At 40.7% G+C, this 22,676-nt stretch overlaps 2 protein-coding genes and 1 pseudogene across 3 annotated transcripts in view; 2 read left to right on the forward strand and 1 right to left on the reverse strand.

Annotated features, from left to right (window-relative positions):
- Positions 1-13,862, forward strand: part of TMEM255A (transmembrane protein 255A) — an 82,484-nt gene extending 68,622 nt beyond the window's left edge. For both annotated transcript variants that reach the window (XM_062184559.1, XM_062184560.1), the window contains 2 exons: positions 1,282-1,425; positions 11,307-13,862. In XM_062184559.1, coding sequence (XP_062040543.1) covers positions 1,282-1,425; positions 11,307-11,465 — 303 coding nt within the window. In that variant the 3' untranslated portion in view covers positions 11,466-13,862. The remainder of the gene's footprint in view (positions 1-1,281; positions 1,426-11,306) is intronic.
- A 2,800-nt stretch (positions 13,863-16,662) lies between these two features.
- Positions 16,663-21,949, reverse strand: ZBTB33 (zinc finger and BTB domain containing 33). The gene is made up of 2 exons (XM_062184558.1): positions 21,742-21,949; positions 16,663-19,061 (listed from the first exon to the last, which is right to left on the reverse strand). The coding sequence occupies exon 2, from the start codon at positions 19,057-19,059 to the stop codon at positions 17,041-17,043; it is 2,019 nt and encodes a 672-aa protein (XP_062040542.1). The 5' UTR covers positions 19,060-19,061; positions 21,742-21,949; the 3' UTR covers positions 16,663-17,040.
- The window catches only part of LOC133752556 (ATP-dependent RNA helicase DDX24-like), a 31,604-nt pseudogene continuing 29,662 nt past the window's right edge, over positions 20,735-22,676 (forward strand).

The raw sequence follows: 22,676 nt of genomic DNA on the forward strand, positions 1-22,676 counted from the left end.
CCCACGTCTTGACTCATGTCGTACAAAGCACAGACCTACTAGGGAACTAAACAGCAGTGGTAACTGCCTTTAGCGGTCCCTGGCCCTGTTGAAAACAGGGCCCACATCTTGGACAAGATCACTTTAACCCTTGAAGGGTGACACACCATCAGATTGTAAAAACAATATAAAACTATTTCTGTACTGTTTTGTTTGTGGGAAAAAAAGGAACATCATGTTTTGCTTGGTCCTTCATGGGTTCTGTGCATTGCTAGCATTTTGCCTCTAGCGCACAGGCTAATGAGAAATGAATACCTTTCATGTCTGCAGGAGAACTCCTTAGCAAGGTTGGAAATTGGCAAGAATCCACACAACTTTAACAAACTCTTTGTGATTGAATGCATTTTGTGACAGCAAGAGCAGTAGCCTGTTCAGCCTTATTTATTTGACATTTTGTATTTTTAGTCTTTTTTTCTTCTTAATGCTTATATGTAAAAATCATACAAATAGTTTCAACTTTCCTATAGGTTTGAATTTTTCAAATTAAAAAGTTGGAGCAAAATGACAAAATGCATTTTAGTTATAAAAACTTGGGTGTATAAAGAAGAAAAGTAAGAATATTCATTTACCTCTTTTTTTCCCAGGGGATTAATTCCTTTGCATTTGCAAAAATACTTATAAATGGGCCAGGGCCGTGGCTCACTTGGCTAATCTTCTGCCTGCAGTGCTGGCACCCCAGGTTCTAGTCCCGGTTGGGGCACCGGGTTCTGTCCCGGTTGCTCCTCTTCCAGTCCAGCTCTCTGCTGTGGCCCAGGAAGGCAGTGGAGGATGGCCCAAGTGCTTGGACCCTGTACCTGCATGGGAGACCAGGAGGAAGCACCTGGCTCCTGGCTTCGGATTGGCGCAGCGCGCCGGCCGCAGCACACTGGCCATAGCGGCCATTTGGGGGGTGAACCAATGGAAAAGGGAGACCTTTCTCTCTGTCTCTCTCTCTCTCACTGTCTAACTCTGTCAAAAAAATACTTATAAATGTAATTAACTTTCTTATATAAATTGGGATCATGCTATATTATTTGTGTGTGTGTGTGTTTTATTTCATTTATTTATTTTTTTTATTAAACTTACCGAGGTTTTTAAAAAATGAACAATGTATCATGGACAACCTTCTCTTTCACTACATATAACCATATCATTGTTTATTTGTAGCTACATGATATTCATAGCATAGATGTACTGGAGTTTATTTAACCATTCTCATAGTTAGAAACATTTATGTTTTTTATAATTTGTGTTTTTATGCAGAACCCGACCCTCCCAGCACTGAACTGTTCTGTTGAAAATACCCATCCAACTGTTTCGTACTACGCTCGTCCCCAAGTGGCATCCTACAATACCTACTACCATAGTCCGCCTCACCTGCCACCATATTCTGCTTATGACTTTCAGGTATGTTTACAGAGAAAAATAACTCTTTATTTTCCCAGTTTTCATTAAGGCTCTCTTGTCCTCTCCCTAAATTCAATTATGGAACCTTCTCATGGTCTTTATAATTTCTGAGGTAGCTAGTCTCTCTATCCTTAATGGCCTTTAGCAGTCTATGTGTAGCAGTGACTAGCTTAAGAAATATATAGGCAGACCATGATAGGAGAGGTGGGGAGGCCAGGAGCAGCAGAAGAGGAGAAGAAAAAGAGAGATGGAAGAAAAAGATAGAGAAGGAAACAAGAACAAGATATCCCAAATTGCCTTGAACTATACTAAGGAGACAATGACTTGCTGGGAAATGACTGTCCCTTCAGTATACCATTTTAGACCCCTGTCCGATAGTGGCTTTTTCCAGTCCTCTGCTATGGGGAGAGGTCTAGCCTTTTTTTTTTGTGGCAACCTGAGCCACAAAAAAGTGAGTACAGTTTCTGAGCTCAGAAACTTGTAATGAGGAAGAAGTCTGCTTGTTTTTCTCCAGACTTCCTAATTAGGAATACACAGAAAATATTTTTTAATATATTACCTCCTTTTTCTTGCCCTATTATCACGTGGCTCTGCAACAGTGTTACCAAATTTGTACTGTCTCCTTTTCCTTTAGAGCAGAGGTGAAGTGCAGAAAAAACAGAACTAGGGATGGGTGTTTGGTGCAGTAGTTAAGACATTGGTTGGGGTGTCCACATTTCATATCAGAGTGCCTAAGATTGAGTCTTGGCTTCAGATTCCCACTTTAGCTTCCTGCCAGTGCAGATTCTGGGAGTTAACAGGCGATGACTCAAGTAGTTGGGTCTGTGCCACTCATGTGGGAGACCTAGATTGAGTTCATTGAGTTCCCAGCTCCCACCTTCAGTCTGGTCTAGTCATAGTCATTGTGGGCATTTGGGGAGTGAACTAGTAGATGGAGACTCTGTCTGCTCTGTGTCTATCATTCTTGTCTATGCTTACTGAACTTAAAAATAAAAGAATAAAAAGGCCACTGTATTAAAAGGGATTCTTTGTGTGCAGAAAACCAACTAGGCATTTTAGGAAAACAAAAGAAATGGTCCTGTAGTCATGAACAGTGACTGTAAACCGTTGACTGCAGAAAAGGATTACACCAAACTCTGGTTAATTCAAAGATTCAGGAAACAGAATACCTTTTAAGGAAGGGAGACTCATGATAAATTTGCTTCTACTGACTTAAGAGCCCGTGAATGTTCCAGTGACATGAAATCATGACTGTTAGGAGGTTTTTTCAATCACCAGCAGTTAGGAGACAGACTCTAAGGGAAGAGTTGCCAGAGAAGCTTACCAGTACTAGTTATTTTATACACAAAGTTGCTCTCTCTAATTGAACCATATCTGAAAAGTGAGTACAGATTTAGCCAATCAAGAGGGGCAGAATAGCAACCAATGAGGAAATCAGAATAACAGCCAATCAGAAGGCAAATATAACAACCAATCAGGGAACTGAAAGTATATGCTAATGAGGCATGCAATATGAACCAATAAAGGAACTGATATTGGAATAGCTTATTTTACACAGAAGTGTGCAGAGTGCTCAATCAGGTCCATTTGGTAGATTCACCAACATCTGTAGATTACATTGTATGTATTTATTCCATCTCCAGTCTTGCCCTCACTCAGGGCTCCTGGAGAGTTATGCCATGTATTTTTTTCTTTCCTGTTTTTATTTTTTTTCTGGGGGTCCCTGGAGTCCGTCCCTATCACAAGATACAGCACTGGTATAAGAAGGCATTTGTTAAAGTTTAGGAAAAATTGCTAGAATTCGTTTTAATGTTTACTGTATACACAGGTACAAACACAGGTACACAATGCAGGCAACTTGTTACCCAAACAGATGGTATAGACTGGAAAACAGTCATAAATATTCAAGAAGGGCAAAGACAATTTCAGTAGTGACAGAGTCAATAAGGAATCCTTTAAGAGAATGCAAGGCTGTTGAAGAGAACACAATAAGGGTCACCATTCTCTTAGGCCCCTAAAATAAAAAGTCATTCTGGAATACAGGGGCCACACACACATAGGTTGAGACCAAGAAACCTCCTTTTTATATAGAAGTAAATTATTTTAATTTTAGGAATTCATGTTTTATAATGAACCCTTTATATAGGGACAGTAATATCCTTGGTGATGGTTGCCATAAACTCTAAGATAGGAGCCCCTCTATAGAGTATGAAGTCATCTCTCTGTCCATTATTCCTCATTCAAACTCTATCCCAGGAATGAAAATGAGTTTGACAGTGCCAGTGATGAGTTGGTTACAATCGCTATTTCCTCCGTGTTCCCATGTGCCAGGCAATATACTAGCAGCTGTGTATATAGAGGTTGAAGGAGACAGTCCTTACATTAAGACATCATTCTGTGGATTTGGGAGGAATATCAAGTGACAGAAATGGGGACAAAAATATAAATAGACAATTACCCAGAATGCTATGGAGACAGGGTACCTAACCCAGAAAAGGGATCCAGATTTAGTCTCCTAGTCCAAATTTACACGGTGACTTGTGACAGGGACTTCGGAGATTATAGAAACATCTACCTACTTTGAATATTCACTTGATTTATTTATTTGAGATGAATTGAGACAGACATATAGAGAATGAGAATTCCCATCCACTGGTTCACTACCCAGCAGCCTGTGGCAGCTGGGATAGCCCAAGGCTGGGCCAAGACTGAGCTGAGGCTTGAAGCCAGGAGCCAGGAACTCAATCCAGATCCCCCGTGTGGATGGCAGGGATCCAATTACTTGAGCCATCACCTGATACTTTCCAGGATCTGTACTAGCAGGAAGCTGGATTCAGAAACCAGAGGCACTTATCCTAGGTACTCTGATATAGGATGTGGATGTGTTAACTGCTAAGCCAAACACCCATCCCTAGAAGTCTCTACTTTTTAATAACAGATATTATTCTTTGAGCATTTACTATGTACCAAATGTTGTGCTAAGTGCATTACATATATCGTCTTTCAGTCATTTAGTCCTCTGAGGGAAGTACTTATGTCATTGTCAGTTTTAAGATGAGATGACTGAATCATGGAGAGGTTAAGTGACTTTCTCAAAGTCACAGAGCTAATGAGTGGAGGAGTAAGTGTTTATATTCAGGGCCATCTGATCCCAGAGATTAGCTTGAGGGATTCTTTGGAGAAACTGTGAATCTAAATGTAGTATAAATCTTTTCGGTAGTCAATTTCAGAATATTTATACTTGTCTACTGGTTTAAATTATAGGCATCCTAATAATGACCTTAGAAAGGATCTCTTTCTTATTAAATCCATCTCCACTGAAAAGGGATTCCCTTCCTTCATGCATTCCCCAATTCAGGGGCTGCCTAGATAGTTCTTGTACATCTCCCAACTCTTTTCCTGGGCTCAAGCTGTTTTTTGTGCTTTCTATTAGGAGACTTTATAGTTGTATGGTATATCTTGAGGGGTATGGTTTTAAGTGATTTGTATCCCTCTAGAACTTAAATCGAGTTTCATTTTGATATTTGAGTTGAGCTTTCTTTTGTTCACCAAGGTCCATTCCTTTATAGTTCCATTCCTTTATAGTTTCATAGGAGAAAATACCAGTCTTTATCAAAAAGTCAAGAGACCAGGGATTGTCTGCTTACATTTGTAGGTAAACAGAAAGCAGTCCACAAACATATACCAGCTCTGACAATAAAACCACCAGAGGCACAAACCTTTGCCCAAATGGCCAGAGCTCCTTCATGCTCTTCTCAGATTGAAATGACCTAAGTTATAGCCAGAAAATTGATATTTCTACACTTTCTTTTAAATGATTTCTCTATTTTGGTCATTTCCAAATAGGGTTATTTATGTGACTTTGGGTTTGGTGGTTTGTTTCTTTTTTACTCTGAGGCTAATAAAAGGATGAGAAAAAAGACTTACAGGCTTGTATTTTTTTTAAAAAAAATATTTATTTATTTACTTGAAAGGCAGAGTTATAGAAACAGGGAGAGAGAGAGAGGGAGGGAGGGAGGGAGGGAGGGAGGGAGAGAGAGAGAGAGAGAGAGAGAGAGAGAGAGAGAGAGAGAGAGAGATGCATCTTTCATCTGTTGATTCACTTTCCAAATGGCTGCAACAGTCAGCGATGGGTCAGGCCAAAGCCAAGAGCCAGAAGCTTCATTCATATCTTTCATATGGGTACAGGAGCTCAAGTACTTGGGCCATCTCTCACTGCTTTTCCAGGCAAATTAGCAGGGAGCTGTATGGAAACTGGAGCAGTTGAGATGAACTGGCACCCATATAGGATCCAACACTGCATGCAGCAGCTTAACCCATTGCACCACAGCTCTTGTCCTTGATCTTGTATTTTAATCTCTCAAAGTCATGCCCTTATTGCATAACTACCCAATTAGGAAGATTGGCAACATTTCCTGTGGTTGGACATGGGCAAGGGCTTGGGTCTATTTAGTTGGAGCTGAGGAAACTTTGAGTTGATAAAGTTAGAGAAACAGGACTCTATTAAATATTGGATTCCAGGTGTCTGCTTCAAATGAACTCCCTATACTCCAAGGCTGAAACGATACAAGATGATAGTACCTTTGCCTTCTTGCTCATTTCTTCAGCAATCATTTCTTTTGCCCTTTGCACTCATTTATCTACTACCCCTTTGGGGAAGCAGTCCAAATTCTGCAAGGTATAAAGCATCAGTTTTTATTTCTGCTGAAAGGTTGAACCAAGTGTAGCTTTACATAAATCCCTTAAGATTCCAAGCCATAATTTCCAGTTTAGCATACTTGGCCAGTCCCTGTACTTTTAACTGTAACAATGGACTAGTCCCTTCCTTGTCCATTGTGTTAACTTTCACTTCTAAGTTTAAAACAAAAGTCTCCACCTCTGCAAAATGCAAGCACCTCTTTTATGCTTTTCATTAAATCACAAGAGGGTATACTAGGTTCACCTTAGCCAGTAAAAATGACTCATTATAAATTGGGCTCATTTAGTAAAAGGATTGCTTTAATCCTGTAGAAAGCAATTTATGGGACAGATTGCTAAGAGCCTTATAAGGCTGTTGCTGCTGTCACTCAACTTTTTCCTTTTTCTCCACTTCTGCCAAATTTTTCCTTTCTTCTTTCTCTTGTTCCTGCCCCTCTTTCTCTTCTTCCTCTTATCCACTTTTATCTCCAATTCTCTAGTCTTTTCTTTCTGGGGACAGAGCAGAGGGAGAAGGAAAGAACAAACGGATCCTGTATATTACCTTTGGGACACCCTGTCTCTGGCTAGTCATTATCACTAACCAATTAGGGCTCTTTTTGGAGTCCCTGCCCACAATGTTCCTCAAGAGAGAAACATGCCTTGACAGATACACACAGTGATCTTGAAGAGTGAGGGTCAGTTACCAGGCTGTCAGGAGGCAGGCTAAGGTGGGAGAGGAGAGCTGTCTATCCCTGAAAGGGTAGGGCTTATTGTTAGTACCCACAGCATATAGGCCACCCTAACCTCTCAGAAGCAGCTCAGGAAGTTAGAGCTGACTAGGCCCAGCACTGAATCCATGCTTTGTGGTACTTAAGGATTCAAAGCTCTGTTCTCCTGAGATGCCCGTCACATTAGTAAAGTCAGACTCTCAGGCAGGAACTTAAATTCATGATTCCCACTCCCCAAATGCAGCAAAGCTGAATCTTTCCCAAGGTGCCTGCCTGTTGCTAGGAAGCTATGTTCTGATTCTGTGCCCCTCTCTTCAACTCTAAGGGTGTGTGAATTGCTTTGCCAGGAACCCTTCAGTTTTATCCTTAAGACTCCCAGCATCCTCAAAGGGAAGTGAGAATCATCTCCCCCCTTCTGCCACCCCAATACTTCCCAGACATGAAGCTGAGAAGTGAAAACCCAAGGGTCACTGTACTACCCCCTTTTTTATCAGAGTATACAACTACCACCCATGGCAGCTGCTGCCACAGAAGCTTTTTCATATCTCTCAGAACAGAACTGGCTTTAGCTCTATTACAGGAAACTTGCCCCACCCAACTGTGGTTGGGAACACCTAAGACTAGCCTGCTGCCTCTCACTGTTCCTGTAGTGGGATTTTTGAAGGGGTGAGTGCCACATGCCTGGGCAGAGAAACTTGGTAGCTTACACTCTACTCTGTGGTTAGGAGAGAATTCTTAGTTGAGAAAGGCAACAGAAGAAGAAAGAGGGAGAGAAGGAGGAAGGAAGAGTTTGGGGGATAAAGGAGTAGAAATTGGGAAATTACTGTAGTCATGTGCTGCGTAAACACATTTTGGTCAGTGACAGACCACATAGACAACAGTGATACCCTAAGATTATATCACCTGGTGATGTCGCAGTTGTCTTAGTTTGTGTATGCACACTTTATGATGTTCACAGCAATGGAATAACTGAATGACACATTTCTTAGACCCCATCAGTTTTTTTTTAATTTTTAAAAAAAGATTTATTTATTTTACTTGAAAGAGTTACACAGAGAGAGAGTGAGAGAGGTCTTCCATCCCGCCACGGCTGGAGCTGTGCTGATCCGAAGCCAGGAGCCAGGACTTCTTCCGGGTCTCCCACGCGGGTCAGGGGCCCAAGGACTCAGGCCATCCTCTACTGCTTTCCCAGGCCACAGCAGAGAGTTGGATTGGAAGAGGAGCAGCCAGGACTAGAACCGGCACTCATGTGGGATGCCAGTGCTTCAGGCCAGAGCGTTAACCCGCTGTGCCACAGTGCCGGCCCCCACATCAGTTTTTAAATGACAAGTGGCTCTACTGATGTTTTAAAAAGGATTTCTTCTCGGAGGGAGGAGAAAAACTGAGTTTTTAGGAAAACACATGACCTATCTTGAGTCAACTGCCTCAAGCAGTTTTGCCTTTAAAGGCTTTCCATATTCTAGGGCCCTATCAATCCCTCACTCAGAGTGAAATAATGGATGGGGTTGCAGAGGCGGTAGAGGTGGATGGTGGCAACTATAGTCTTTTTCTCTCTCTTATAAAAATACTTATTTATGGGGCCAGTGCTGTGCCATAGCAAGTAAAGCCACCACCTGCAGTGCTGGCATCCCATATGGGCGCCGGTTCGAGACCTGGCTGCTCCATTTCTGATCCAGCTCTCTGCTCTGGCCTGGGAAAGCAGTGGAAGATGGCCCTAGCCCTTAGGCCCCTGCACCCATGTGGGAGACCTGGAAGAAGCTCCTGGCTCCTGGCTTCAGATCAGCGCAGCTCCGGCCATTGCGGCCAATTTGGGAGTAAACCAGCAGATGGGAAATCTCTCTCTCTCTCTCTCTTTGTGTGTGTAACTCTGACTTTCAAAGTAAATAAATATTTTATTTATTTATTTGAAAGGGAGAGTTACGGGGGGTGAGGGGGAGGAGAGAGAGATATCTTCTATGCTTGTTCACTCCCTAGATGGCTGCAATGGCCAGGGCTAGGCCAGGCCAAAGCCAGGAACCTGGAACTCCATCCTGGTTTTCCATGTGGATGGCAGGGGCCCAGGTACTTGGGCCATCTTCAGCTGTTTTCTCAGGTGCATTAGCAGGGTGTTTGGTTGGAAATGGAGCATCTGGTACTTGAACTGGCACTCATATGGGTTGCTGGCATTGCAGGTGGCAGCTTAACCTGCTGTGCTACAACACCAGCTTCAGCTAATCTCTTCTGGGTCCCAATATTATTTTATAAGAAACAGGTATTTCAATGTCTCAGGCAACACCTAGAAAACTAGACACCCTTTTCACAGAAGTGCAGAGCACAGGACTGGGGATAAAGAGAATCAGCCAAATGGTTTCAGGCTACAGAAATATCAAGGCTGACTCTAGATTGCTACAAGCCTCGAAAAGTAGCTGTGGCTTATAGCACGAAGTGAAAGTGTGAACCTTCCATTGCCCCTACCCACCCCACCTACCAATAGTACTTGAACTCTTGAAAAGTTTAGAAATTTTAGTGTTTTTGTTTTAATATACCAGTTCCCTGTAATATTTATGTGCAAGACACAAAATAATAATTGCCGTTCTCCTGCTCTGTTTGTTGGCTTATGTTCGCTCTTCCTGAGAGCCTGAATCTAACTTCCTTCCTATTACCATCACTTATAGACCCCTACAGGCTTCAGACCTTACCTCAGCCCCTCTCTACCACTGAAGCAAGGCAACAGTACTCACAGGATGTGACCGTATTCTTTGAAAATACTTCTATTTTATTTTTCAAAGCATGCCAAATTCATCTTATGTATTCCTGAAGTTATATTCACTCATTCAAGATTTATTGAGCAACTACTACTTGCCAAACATTGTTCTGAATTCTGGGAGATACTCCAATGAAATAAGAACAGGCCAACTCTATTTAAGCAGGAAAATCATTAGGGTCAAGGATATATATGGGCCAGGGTAAAAACGCAAATGACTCCTAACATGCCCATTCATTGGGTATTTTTAAAAATCCATATCTGCTCCTTTCCCAAAGACTACTAAAGTTGGACAATACAAAGGAAAATTGAGGCCTCAGTGTCTCTGTAACCTGATATATTGCTGTCAGGTCTGTGTCTTGGCTGCTCTTTGCTCTCCAATCTACCCTGCACTTGGGGATGATGTGTTGGAAATTAAGGTGGGAGAGAGAATAAGAGATCCCAGTTCCATTTAATCTGGCCTGTTTTTTTTTTTTTTTTTTTTTTTTTTTTTGTCTATGAAATGGGCTTCTGACCACTGTGCTACTTCCCTGTGCTACTTTCCTTATAGCAAAGACTTTCCCAGGGATCAGTGACTTTAACTCATTTAATGTTACAGGTCCAGAGTACCTTTTGAAGACTGGTTGAGATGCTGCTGCCAGCATTTAGGGGAGAGGTATTGAAGGCTTGAGGTATAAACATAGAAAAGGGAGTGATGGGTTCAAGAGACCACATAGCAACAGAACTGTCTCTGACTAGATGTGGAGATCAAGGTGCATTAGTAGGGAGCTGGATCAAAAGTAGAGAAGCAGGGACTTGAATTGGTGCCCATATGGGATGCTGGCATTCAAGTAACCCAACACGCCATGTTGTCTCCTAGGTCTGGGGATTCTTTTTTTTTTTAAGATTTATTTTATTTATTTGAAAGACAAGAGTTACAGAGAGAGGTAGAGACAGAGAGGGAGGCCTTCCATCTGCTGGTTCACTCCCCAGATGTCCGCAACAGCAGGAGCTGCACCGATCCGAAGCCAGGAGCCAGAACTTCTTCCAGGTCTCCCACGCGGGTGCAGGGGTCCAAGGACTTGAGCCATCTTCTACTGCTATACCAGGCCATAGCAGAAGGCTGGATTGGAAGAGGAGCAGCTGGCCCTAGAACCGGCACCCATATGGGATGCCAGTGCTTCAGGCCAGAGTGTTAACTCACTGCGCCACAGCGCCGGCCAGTCAGGGGATTCCAAGATCTCCACGTGAGACTTGCAACCTGGCTATGAGAACATAGGCCTGCCTGTTTCAAGTCCCTTATTAACTTTATAAAATTTAGGAGCCATTTCAATCAGAAACAGACTTGATCTGTGTTCTTCTTAATTATATTTATTTGGGAGAAGAATGGAGGGGAGGAGGGAGAGAGAGAGAAAACACACTCCCATCCTTCCATCTGCTGATTCACTCCCCAAATACCCACCACAGCAGGGCCCAAGCTGGGAGCCAGGAACTCAATCCAGGCCTCCCACATGTGTGACAGGGCCCCAATTAATTGAGCCATCATTATTCCCTACAAGAGTCTTTGTTAGCATTAAACTGGAGTCAGGAGCTTGAGCCAGGAACTGAACCCAGCTGCTGTGATGTGGGATGCAGTCAGTCATCTTAGCCATTAGGCTGAAGGCCAGCTCTGTCATTTTAAAATTGTAATGACTAGGGTGATTGGGGAATTATAAAATCACTGCCTAAATTAATGTTTTCTTTTTATTACACAGCATTCCAGCGTCTTTCCATCCTCTCCCCCTTCTGGACTTTCTGATGAGCCCCAGTCTGCTTCTCCCTCACCCAGCTACATGTGGTCCTCGAGTGCACCACCCCGTTACTCTCCTCCCTACTATCCACCTTTTGAAAAGCCACCACCTTACAGTCCCTAAAGAGGAATACCTGCTCACTACTGAGATTATTGTGGCTTTTGTATTTCTGCTTTAGTGGAAGTAAATAGGGTACAAAATGTAAAGTGACTCTTATGCATAAAGTTTTACAAATGGCCAGACAGGCTAGGGAAAGAAAGAGATGAAGCTTATTCCTTAGCACTGCAGAATCCAACACTTCAAGGAGGGCAGCTCACAGTAAACAAGGCTGGGGAGCCAGACCAGCAAGAAGCTTGTCATGTTTGGACCTGCTTTACCCTATGTTCCACCTCTGTACTGAGCAAATGTGTGGTTACCATCTATTTTACTTTATGTAAAGGAGTGTTGTCCTCAGGCCTTTGACAGATTACCACCCTAGCACCCTGGTGGAAGCATCTGGTTTATAAGCGCTCTTTCCCTACCACTGAAGTCAGTCTCTAAGGAACATTTCCCAGGTGATGGGGCAACCCAGTAGTTCCAATACAGAGAGCTCTGGCTAAGATTTTGTCTGCTTGTGGAAAAAAAGCTGCCCATATCTTACTCCTTTTTTCTTTGTATTGTAAAAACAACTTTGAGATCATTCAGCTCAGTTTTTGTTACCTCCTAAAGGGAAAAGTGCAATATTCCCTTGAGTAGTAGAGAACATGACTGATTGTTCCAGAAGCAGAGCAACATGTGATATATTTTAAGCAGATCTCAGTAAGAAATCTGACAACTTAGGAGACAGTGGCTTGATTACAAGTTGCATTATTAGAAAATTTGCTGCAGGAGATATAAATCTTACGATTGAAATTCAGTTTTAAAATGTTAATTAGGTTCCTGGGTTGTGACATGAATTGTTACTAATTGTTGTGACTATTTAATCTTCAACTATTGTGCTTCAGCCCCAGCAAACCGCACGTATCCTGCACCTCACCCCAGAAGAATCATCTGTATTTTAATATCATTGCTCTTATTGGCCCTTTTTTCTGTTAAAACCAATCAAGATAGTGTTCAATTCAACATTATGAAAGTGTTACAGTGGCACATCAAGTCTGTAAAATCTCAAATGTACCCAATGTGACAAATTCTTAGGTGTCACCATAGATTTAAAATCCATTTGGTACACTGGCCAATTTTACAATTCTTTTAATTTACATAACTTTAAAAAATCAATCTGATGAGTTTAAAACACTTTAGCACCCATTCCTTCACTTTAGGATGAACACTTTCATTGTCATCTTATGTTAACCTGAAAATACATTTAAAGGAAGACTTTAATCCTACGTATAATGTAAAAATACAGGGGCTTCAGAAGGGTACTTAATTAAGACAGTTTTGCAAACACAGAACACATACTGGAAAAATTTCCAGCCAATTTTGCTACCTCCTGACTTGATGGATTTGAGGTAGCAGACAAATGCTGGTGCTCCCATCTACCTTGTAGACACCTGGCCATCAAGAATCCCCAAATCACAACAAGTGCACTCATTGTTCAATGTTTGCAAAATATCCAGTTTAATTTTCAGAATCATGTTGTCTTATCCAGATTGCAAATCTGAAAAACTATAATCCTTTTGCATTATACAAAATTACTATTATTTTTTACAATGCTGAGCATATTCAAATTCTATTGGATTTTAAAAGTGTCTAATAACCAACTTACAATACAAATATTGACTTGTTAGAATATTCAAAGAAATTTTTTGCTGTTTACACTTAACCTTTTGCTTTAGTGAATGTGTACATTTAGTTTTTTAAAAGGCACCATTACACAAAATATCCTACATTTATCACATTTCTTAAAATGTTAAGATTCTATAACTCATTTCTATGTATTTTTCTTACTTTACAAAATAACTTGAAACAGTATAGATTTTGTAACACTTAATTTGAGCAGCTTCTTTTTTTATTACATTGAATTATATAAAGTGCACGTTACCTTAGAAAAATATTTGCTGCTTTACTGTTTTGCAAAAAAATTGCTGTAATGAAGGAATTTGTATCTCCAATATGTATTTGACTGCATTTTGTAATATTTACTGCTTAATTCCTAATTCTGCTTTAAAGTATTGAACTGGGCATGAAATATTAAAATATTAATCCCAAACTTTATGAACTGGATGTTGCTTAAAAATCTGTATCACTGCCATGTTGGAAAATTCAGACTGCTTTTGTGATGTTTCAAATTAATAAAACCATCCTCCTTATCCATTTACATGTATCCTCATGATTATCTACACAAAGTATAGAAAATTCTCTAAAGCACTGGATAGCGGCTGATTCGTTTGAGTATTGTAGTTCAAGATACAATGGGAGAATGAATAATCAACATATAAAATCTAATGGAAAATTTTCCATGCTGCCATCAGAAATATAGTCTGTCTCCTGCTACAAAAAAAAACACTGAAAAACAATATAAAAGCCTATGTGGTTTCTGAAATAAAAGTGCACTCAAAAATTAGAATGAAAACATTTTTATTTTTGCCATAAGAAACTCTATAAACTAGTATCAGGTAATGGTTCATGAAAAGTAGAACTTAAAGTCATGACAGGAAGATTGTACAAGTATGAACAGTATTGGGGGAAATGAACAAGATTTAATATGATTGACAGAGGAGGGAAGCCAGTGGTGTTCAGTTAGCATTTAATTCTTTAGAATATGTATGCTTTGGCAATACCTTGCTCAATGTTTATCTTTTTAAAATCTTTTGGTACCACAGGAAAAAAACATGACATTTCCTCATAGGGGCTGTACATGGGGGATGTCAACACCAAAATGATAACTGCTTAAAATATATTTTAGTCTTTAAAAAATGGAAAAACAAGGAAGAAAGAAAAGGGGGAAAAAAAAGAACAAAAGAGGGGGGAGCATTATGGCGCAGCAGGTAAAGCCACCACTTGTGATATTAGCATCCCATATGGACACTGGTTTGTGCCCTGGCTGCTTCACTTCTGATTCAGCTCCCTGCTAAATGGCCTGGGAAAAGCAGCAAAAGATGGCCCAACTGGTTAGGCTCCTGCACCCATGTGGGACACGCAGATGAAGCTCCTGTCTCCTGATTGCTGGCTTCTACCTGGCTCAGCCCTGGTGGTTTTGGCTATCTAGGGAGCAGAAGTGAACCAGAACACAGAAGATCTCTTTCTCTCTCTGTCTGTAACTCTGGAGAATTTTCATTTTGTTATTTATATAACAAACTTCCTATCCTGAATATTTACCAGAAATTGATGCAAATCTGAAAGAAAAGTTCAAATAGCCAGAAAGCTGAGTATAAAATAGAAAAACCCCGTGGCAAATTTTAAACAGCATCTTGCTACAAGTTCAATTACAATAAATACTGAAGTTCACCCCAAAGGAGTATTCCACATAAACTCTGAACTTTGGATAAGTTCTAGAAAAACTGAAGACCCTGAGATACATGCAATTAAGAGTCTTCTAGCAAAATTACAATTTAATTTTCCAGTTTTCCTCCTCCCAAAAAACTCCAGAAAATACCTTTAATGGGCAGAGTTTAACTTTCATATTCAAAATTTACACAGAGCACAGCTGCAGAAAATAACCTTATCAATATTATTCAGAATACTTTTCCATTACAGAATTGATTCCTGGTTTGTCATAATAGGCTTGTAGAAACCACCAACTATTATTAGGACAAATTTAATTGCCTAGCAGTGGAATCTGAGAGGTCTGGAAATTCTGCTGGCATCATTAGCATTCACACTGGCAGAAGTAATTATGTCCAACTGGTGAAATAGCATTAATGAAACATATTTCCACTGAGAACATTTCAGAGTGCACCCTGTTGTCAAAGTGTAATATTACCAGTTATTTATACACAAAGGAAACATATATTGTGATTTCAAAGACCACAGATTCTTTAAGTTATAAGGTAATTTCCAAGTTTTCCAAGGGTTATTAGTTTTACAAAATGTTTAGAAGGCCTGGACTCACAGAACAGAAAACAGGTAAATGAGCATTACTCTACCCCTTGGTAAGCAAAAGATTATTTATCTTTTTTCTTGTACTACTGCAAATACCAATGCCTGATCCCCTCAGCTATCAAAGTAAAAAAACTTTGAAACTATTATCTTTCAATCTAGCTTACCATCAGAATGATGTATACATGAAAAATTATTATTAAAGCTTTAAGTTCAAAGTCAAGATAGACTATTTTTTAAAACACATAGTAAGAAGAAAATATCTATGCTGAAATAAGAAATATTTAAGGTTACAAATGACTAATAACTATACACAACAATTTTTTTCTATTAATTTTTCCCTTGTAAAACATTCATTTACAGAATTTCAACAAGTTAACTCTGTTATAAATTCTAGGCTAAGTATTTGTTCCAACCTGCTTCCTTTTAGTACTAGCTCTTCAATAAGTTTTAGCTTTATTTTCTAAATGTTTAAATATGGGTCATTTTACAAGGAAGAAAAGTGGTATTTATTGTCAAGATAAATGAGAATTGACAAGCCTATATAACATTCCATATGTAGTTTCTGATTGCTATAACATTGTAGAAATTTGCAGATGGAATGGAACTTACTTTAGAAGGGGTAAAAACCTAAACGATCTTGTGGAAAGAAAAATACTACATTACTGCTTCAACTATGTCAAATTGATAACTTCCTGGAGATTCTAAGTAATTCGAACATTTAAAATATATGCCAGTAACCTCCTGCCCAAAATAAGCATCTCATCTATAGAATCCATTGTTTATAAAACTTATACATAATTAAAAGATTTGGTGGCTTTCAGATCCAAAATTTGAAAAATGTCACAGGAATATTTTTAACCATTATGAGCAAAAAGGTAATCTGCAATTTCATTCTGTCTTTATCATGTAAGAGCACAGAATTAAAAATAAGTATGACAGAACTTTTCATTTCCTCCTGTCTGCATTACAGAAGTGTCTTTTTCCATTTGTGCTTTGCAGAGATCACATTGCAGAGGTATATAGTGGTCTAGCCACCAAAGTCTTTTACAGACTGGCAATAAAAGGATTAATCTAATCTAATCTGCTAAAACTAATTTATTCTTCAGATGACAAGACTTTGGCCATTTTTATGGGAGAAGGGTGGCAGGAGGTTGTTATCCACTGAACTAGCAGAATAAACAACCAAATGGAGACTTATTCTGAAATCTTCCAGAACAATTTTAGAAGTTCTTTACTTGTTATGACAGATACAAGACACAACACCCATTTATAGTTTCAATGTTGAGAAAATTAATTCAGCAGTAAAGTGCTAACATGGAAGGGGAAAGTTGTAAGATGTACTAGGTATGCTAGTAACTCCAGTTATTTTTAAAGAACATTCAGACCACTTCAAATTCTACTCAGGAAACTATCTCTCCACACTTTAAAATTTTTCTCTCTTTTAAATGAGCTGAATGCTAAATATATAAACAGATACTGCAGGAAGGGGACTTCTCAATTTCTACTCAAACTTTCAGAAAAATTTGCTTCTAAAATTATCAACAAATAATCAAACTAGACTACCTTCAGATGAAATGGCAGATCAAATTAACTTGCTTTAGCCATAATTTGTTTCATAGGTCTTTGGAAATCCCTGCCCCTGTATCCAAATCAAAACTTCCTGATATTTCAAAGTAGTTCAGTAAGATTCTGGTATTATAAATTCAAACTCAGTACTGCCATCTGTTACATTCTGTTTAAAAATTGAATCATTTTCCTGCTGAATGAAAATATCTTCCCAGGTCATTGGCTTGTTCTGAGTATTAGATGTGGTTTCCACAGGAGGTTCTTTTCCAGCATCAACTTTATACCCAATACCATCATCCTTCATTACAGGAACAGTACTTGACCTATCAGAAAGGTAGGAATATTGTCTGATCTGTAAAGACTTGCATGGATGCAAACGATAAAGCTTCGAGTCCCCAGAAGGATCTTGACTATGAACTGACTTTATGTGTGAAGACATAAACTGATAGTTGATGAAAGATTTGCCACACGCCAAACATTGATACCTTCGCTCTCCCGTGTGATGAATTTCATGCTTCGTGCGATATTCTGCAAGAGGAAACACCTTCTCACAGTAACGGCATGGATACTTCTTCTCCCAGGAATGAATGTTAAAATGTCTCCGCAAACTTGTCAGACAGACATATGACCTTTTACATACAATACAGATATAATAGACCCTTCCATCTACTATTAACTCATAGTGATCATCATGTTTTACTTTCATACGTTTGTTTGCTGTTTCATTGCCAGATGTTTTTGGTGTCTCATTCTCAAGTTTGGACTCTCCTTCATCTGGGTCATCTTTGACAGGGATCACTATGTCATAAGTATCTTCACCAATATTTGCATAAATCTTGCAACCATTCGATAAGCCTTCAATTTCAGTAGCTGTGTCTAAAGTAATGATCTTCTGACCCTCCATTAGATGTTTTGATCCTAAGCCTCGGTCATTAGTGAATCTAGTAATTATATCTGAAATATTTAAGGAATTGGAAAGTGGTTCTTGCAGAAGTGTAGGAACCTGCATCTTCTGTACCAATGATCCATCAAAAGTGGTATTTTGGGAGGTATCAGCCTGTGGGACCAAAGATGTATTACTGACTGCTGAGTCTGGACTGGAGCTAATAGTGTCATCATCATCATCTATTATTTCCTCCTCCTCCTCTTCACTGGCCTTCTTTCCTGTTAAAGCGGCACTGTTTGGGGTCTGCTGATTCTGCACAAGTAAATTGACTGAAGAGGACGTATGATTTGGAAGTGAAGAACTGACATTTGGTGGTGTAGTAAGTGGTGTCTGATTTAACACAATAATATTGGGAGTCAGATGTGTTGGAGCTGAAGACACCAGCGATTTTTCACTTCCCTGTGTTTGGCTCAAAGTTGCCTGATTCACAGGAGTAGGAAATTTCTGAGTAGGTGTTGCATTTGTTAAAGGGGTAGAGTTATTGTTAGTGCAAGGTACAGCATTTGAAACAGCAACAGGGCCTGGGTTAGGCTGGACCTGTGTCACGGCATTGTTATTTGACAAGGTCTCCTTTGCAGGCAAAACCTCAGAGCAGAAAATGACATCATCATCATCATCATCAGAATCAGTAACAATTATCTTTTTCATTTCATAATCTTCAGCAGATAATGAAAAAGACTCTGTTATAATAGGCATTATGGTAGCCCCATTATCTTGAGCCTCCTCTTTTGATTTTTGTATTACAAGGTTCTTATCATTAGAACCAGGAGGTATGGCTTCAGCACTACCATCTTGAGCTGTACCTGAGATGCTTTTAACCTGTGACAATGGGACACCAAGCTCCGCTATAAATTTTACTCCTAATAACTGGCCTGACTTAATTAACTCATCAAGCAAATCTGCTCTAACACGCACAATTTTAGAACTATAGATATAATTAAGAATTTCGGCAAAGATCTCTGCTCTTATAAAACTCAGTTCAACAACTTGCCCAGCAACGGAGAAAAGCTGATGGAAGTATGTACTGGAAGCTGAAAGAATATTCCTGTGGGCATGGAATTTTCGGTCTTCCACAATAACAGTAACATCACAGAAGAGGCCATGGCCACGTTGCTCATTCAAGGTGTTGAGAAGACTGCCGGAGTATTGGATGTCTGTAGCAGAAATCAGTTTTCTACTCTCCATGCCTGTAAGAGAAAAGGATGAAGAGAGGATGGGAGAGGATTAGGCAGAAAAAAACAAAACCACTTTATCATCAGAATTTAAGCTATGAAATCATTAGTTTATTCAGATTTTAAATGATATGTGGCATAACTTTTTGGCTTTTTTATACATTGTTCATACAAGCTGGCTTTTGGACCACGTATCAAAACTCATATCCCTGCTAAGAAGAGTCAAGTGAGAATTTTTTTAACATTTACAGAGATAGAGATGCAGATAGAGAGAGTGACAGACAGGTTCCCATGTGGTGGTTTACTTCCTTAAATGCAACAGCTGAGGTTGGGCCAGCCCAAAGTCAGGAGCCAGGAACTCCATCCACATCTCCCACATGGGTGGCATGCATCCAAGTACTTGAGCCATTACCTGCTGGTACACATTAGCAGGAATCAGGAATGGAGCTGGACTCAAACCCAGGCACTCCAATATGGGATACAGGCATCCTAAGGGGCGTCTTAACGAAAAATACCCACCCTCTCAAGCTACTTTTAAAACACTATGCCAATATGAACAATAATCTCATTGTCACCTTCTTTTGAATCCCAGATACATACATTTCCATTAACTACTTTTTAAAGATAAGAATTTTCTTAGTCCCTAATTTGGGTTTTCTCCTCAAGAAGAGATGAAAAGTTAATTTTTATCTTAAAAGTGTTTTAAGGAAAAGCTTCACCATGAATGCACAGAAGTTCATCTGTAATTAAATAAAAGGTTGATGTTCAACAGTGAGTCTGATATATACTTTCTAAATTTTTAGTCCTATCTTTAAGATCATATTCAAAAATTACTCCCTGAAGCCAAAGACATTTACAAATACTGACAATTATCTCTCAACTTCCCATATTTCTGCTCTTATTTAATTTGGAGTGCCTATTCTTGAAAACTGTTAAACATCTTTCCTCTTTCTTCATCTCTTTGACCCTTCCCCTCACCTCTCCACCTTTACAATTTCTAGACATAGAATGTTAAACAGAGTGCCAAGAGAAGTCAACAGATGCTATTATTCAAAAAAAGACAAAGGAAAAGGAAAGTTTACCATTTCCTAAGGCTATTTGCATGAAAACATGAAACATTCCATTTTGTTGGTAAAGAATTCTGTGTATTAGACCTTTAGTCACATCAACTGACTTAATGAAAATACAATAGAGCAGACATTATTCTAGAAAGTCAGAGGTGTCAGTAAATCACATTGTGGTGCCCCACCCCCAAAATACAATTTTTTTTGTACTTCACATAAGATATTCCCCATAACAATGCCAGAATCAAAAAACCAACACTCACACATATTAAAAATACATAAATGTATATATAGTATACCAATAATTAGCTGATAAGCACCATCAGTAAATAAATATTTCTTGTAAATATGATTCCTCTCTAAAGTTACCAAAAGACTTGAACTGTCACAGTGCTTAAGTTGGATACACATGGGAGACAGAATGCATCAAATGCCTTTTAAATTTCTTAAAATTAGAGCTTAAGAAATAAAAGCAAGAAAAAGTCTAAAAATCAAGCATTTAAAACATCATCTGTTAGGAGGTGTTGCCTGTTAAAAGTACCAAGAAATTTCAGGTTATGAAAAAGGCATTCATCAGAAAGGGCGACCTTTGGACAGCGTGCCAACAATCAGGCCTCCCGAAATATGGGGTTTCGCCAGAAGTCACTTTTAAGTGGAGAGACTGGTTTTCTGAATGCGGATCCACAATTTTTGCCATTTGCAAATGGGCTTTTCCAGTGTGGGACTGCGTCAAACGTATGCGTCCAGGTGACACCAGGACTTGGTTTCATCTTGTTTACGTGTTCCCCTCCTCCTTGTCAGGGTGGGCCCAGGGACAGCACCAGTTTCTCTTAGCAACCCACACCTTCCTGAAAATTTGCGACCTATGGAAAGCCTCTCCTTGAGACAAATCCTTGACGAAGGGCTGGTGAAGGTGGAAAAGAGATAAAAAAAAAAAAAAAAGCCAGCCGCGAGGAAGTGAAACAAACCGACACGCGGTTCCCTGCAGCAGCTGAACACCTCCCTCCCCTCCATCTCTCTCGTTCCACCCCCGTCCTCTCCATTTGTACCCTGCTGGCTGCAACCGAGGTTTTTAAAGCCAATGCACGTGAAAAGCTAGCGTCTTGCAAATCCAAATGGCAGATTGAAACGGCGGGAGGAATAAGGGGTGCCAAGGAAAGTAGAAAGTGGCGAATAGCAGGGTGCGGCGTTGAGGGGTTGCAGGATGAAGCTAAGCAGGCGGCATTGTTATGCCCCGAGAAGGGGCCGAAAGGGGAAGGTGGGGGGCCTGGCAGAAAAGCTATGAATCAAAGTAGGGGCTAGGCAGAGAAAAAGAGGCCCAAAAAGGAAAGCACAGGAATGAGGGGAAAGCCCAGAAGGTCTTGGTGTTGGGCTCCCCACAGCCCCAGGGCCTACCCGGGACATAAACAGCCCCTTGGCCCCTGTTGACGAATCGGAGGGCGCCGCGGCGCTCTCGGTTCGTCCCCTTCTTCATTTCCCAGCCCGCACAAACAAAGAACCGGAGGAGCAGAGGCTCCGACTCTGTCGCTTCCTGGTTCAAGTAAGGCGACCGCAAACGCAAGCGCGGCCCAGGAACAGAGGAGGCAAGCGCGCTCCCTCGCCCCCTCCCCAGATCGAGGCCGCGTCCTTACCTGCTTCCCGGCGCCGGCGCCGCCGCTTCTCCTCCTCCGGCCGCGGAAGTGTGGGAGGCCTCCAACAAGAAGAAGCCGCACTCCCCGGCGATCCTACTGCTTTAAACGTCGCTCCAGTCTTGGACGACGTCCGCGCAGCTGCCGCCTCCTGCCGCCACCGCTGCTACAGCTGCCCCACGCCGCCGACAGAGGGCACAGCGATAGGGTGAAGGCCTTAAATCCCAATGGCCCCTCCTCTTCCGAGTGCAGTCCGTGGCTGTCCGGAAGGGCCGGAACCCTAGGCGCCCTACTCTGCCTCGGCTTTTTCCGTAAGGGGGCGGAGAGAGACTGGGAAGCTCTAGAAGTGTTCGGCTATTTCCGGAGAGCGAAAGGGTGGGAAAAAGCAAAGGGAAAGATCGGGTAATTCAGTCAGAACTGTTGGGGTGGAAAGGAAGCAAGTCAGTTTCCTTTAAATTCAGTATATACTTCTAGGGAATAACAACTTTTAGAGACTATAACTGCAACTTTGAATATGGTTTATTAGCCTGTTATATGATAAACCATCTTAATTTTACTATTTTCCAAAGATGTACTTATTTTTGAAGGGCAGCATTACATAGAGGAGGGGGAAGAGGCAAACAAATCTTCCATCCGCTGGTTCACTCCCCAGATAGCTGCACGGGTGTGGGGAGGTGTGGGGCAGGGGGGAGCTAGGAGTTCACTAGGAACTCCACTGGAGTCTCCCACATGGTGGCAGAGGACTAATGACTTGGGCCATCTGCTGCTGCATTCCCAGGTTCACCAGCAGGGAGCTGGGTCGGAATTGGAGCAGCCAGGACTTTAACCGGAAGTTGTGAGTTGCAGAATTTAAAAAAAAAAAAAAACTTGGCAATACACTGTGGCTGAGTACCATATTGAATGAAGCAACAGGATAAGTGAGTGGAGATCAGAATATT

The sequence above is a fragment of the Lepus europaeus genome, chromosome X, assembly GCF_033115175.1.
Source record: "Lepus europaeus isolate LE1 chromosome X, mLepTim1.pri, whole genome shotgun sequence".
In the NCBI taxonomy this organism is placed as follows: domain Eukaryota; kingdom Metazoa; phylum Chordata; class Mammalia; order Lagomorpha; family Leporidae; genus Lepus; species Lepus europaeus.

Excerpts from the sequence above, each read along its gene's own strand:
- ZBTB33 (XM_062184558.1), bottom strand. The coding sequence starts at position 19,059 with ATGGAGAGTAGAAAACTGATTTCTGCTACAGACATCCAATACTCCGGC.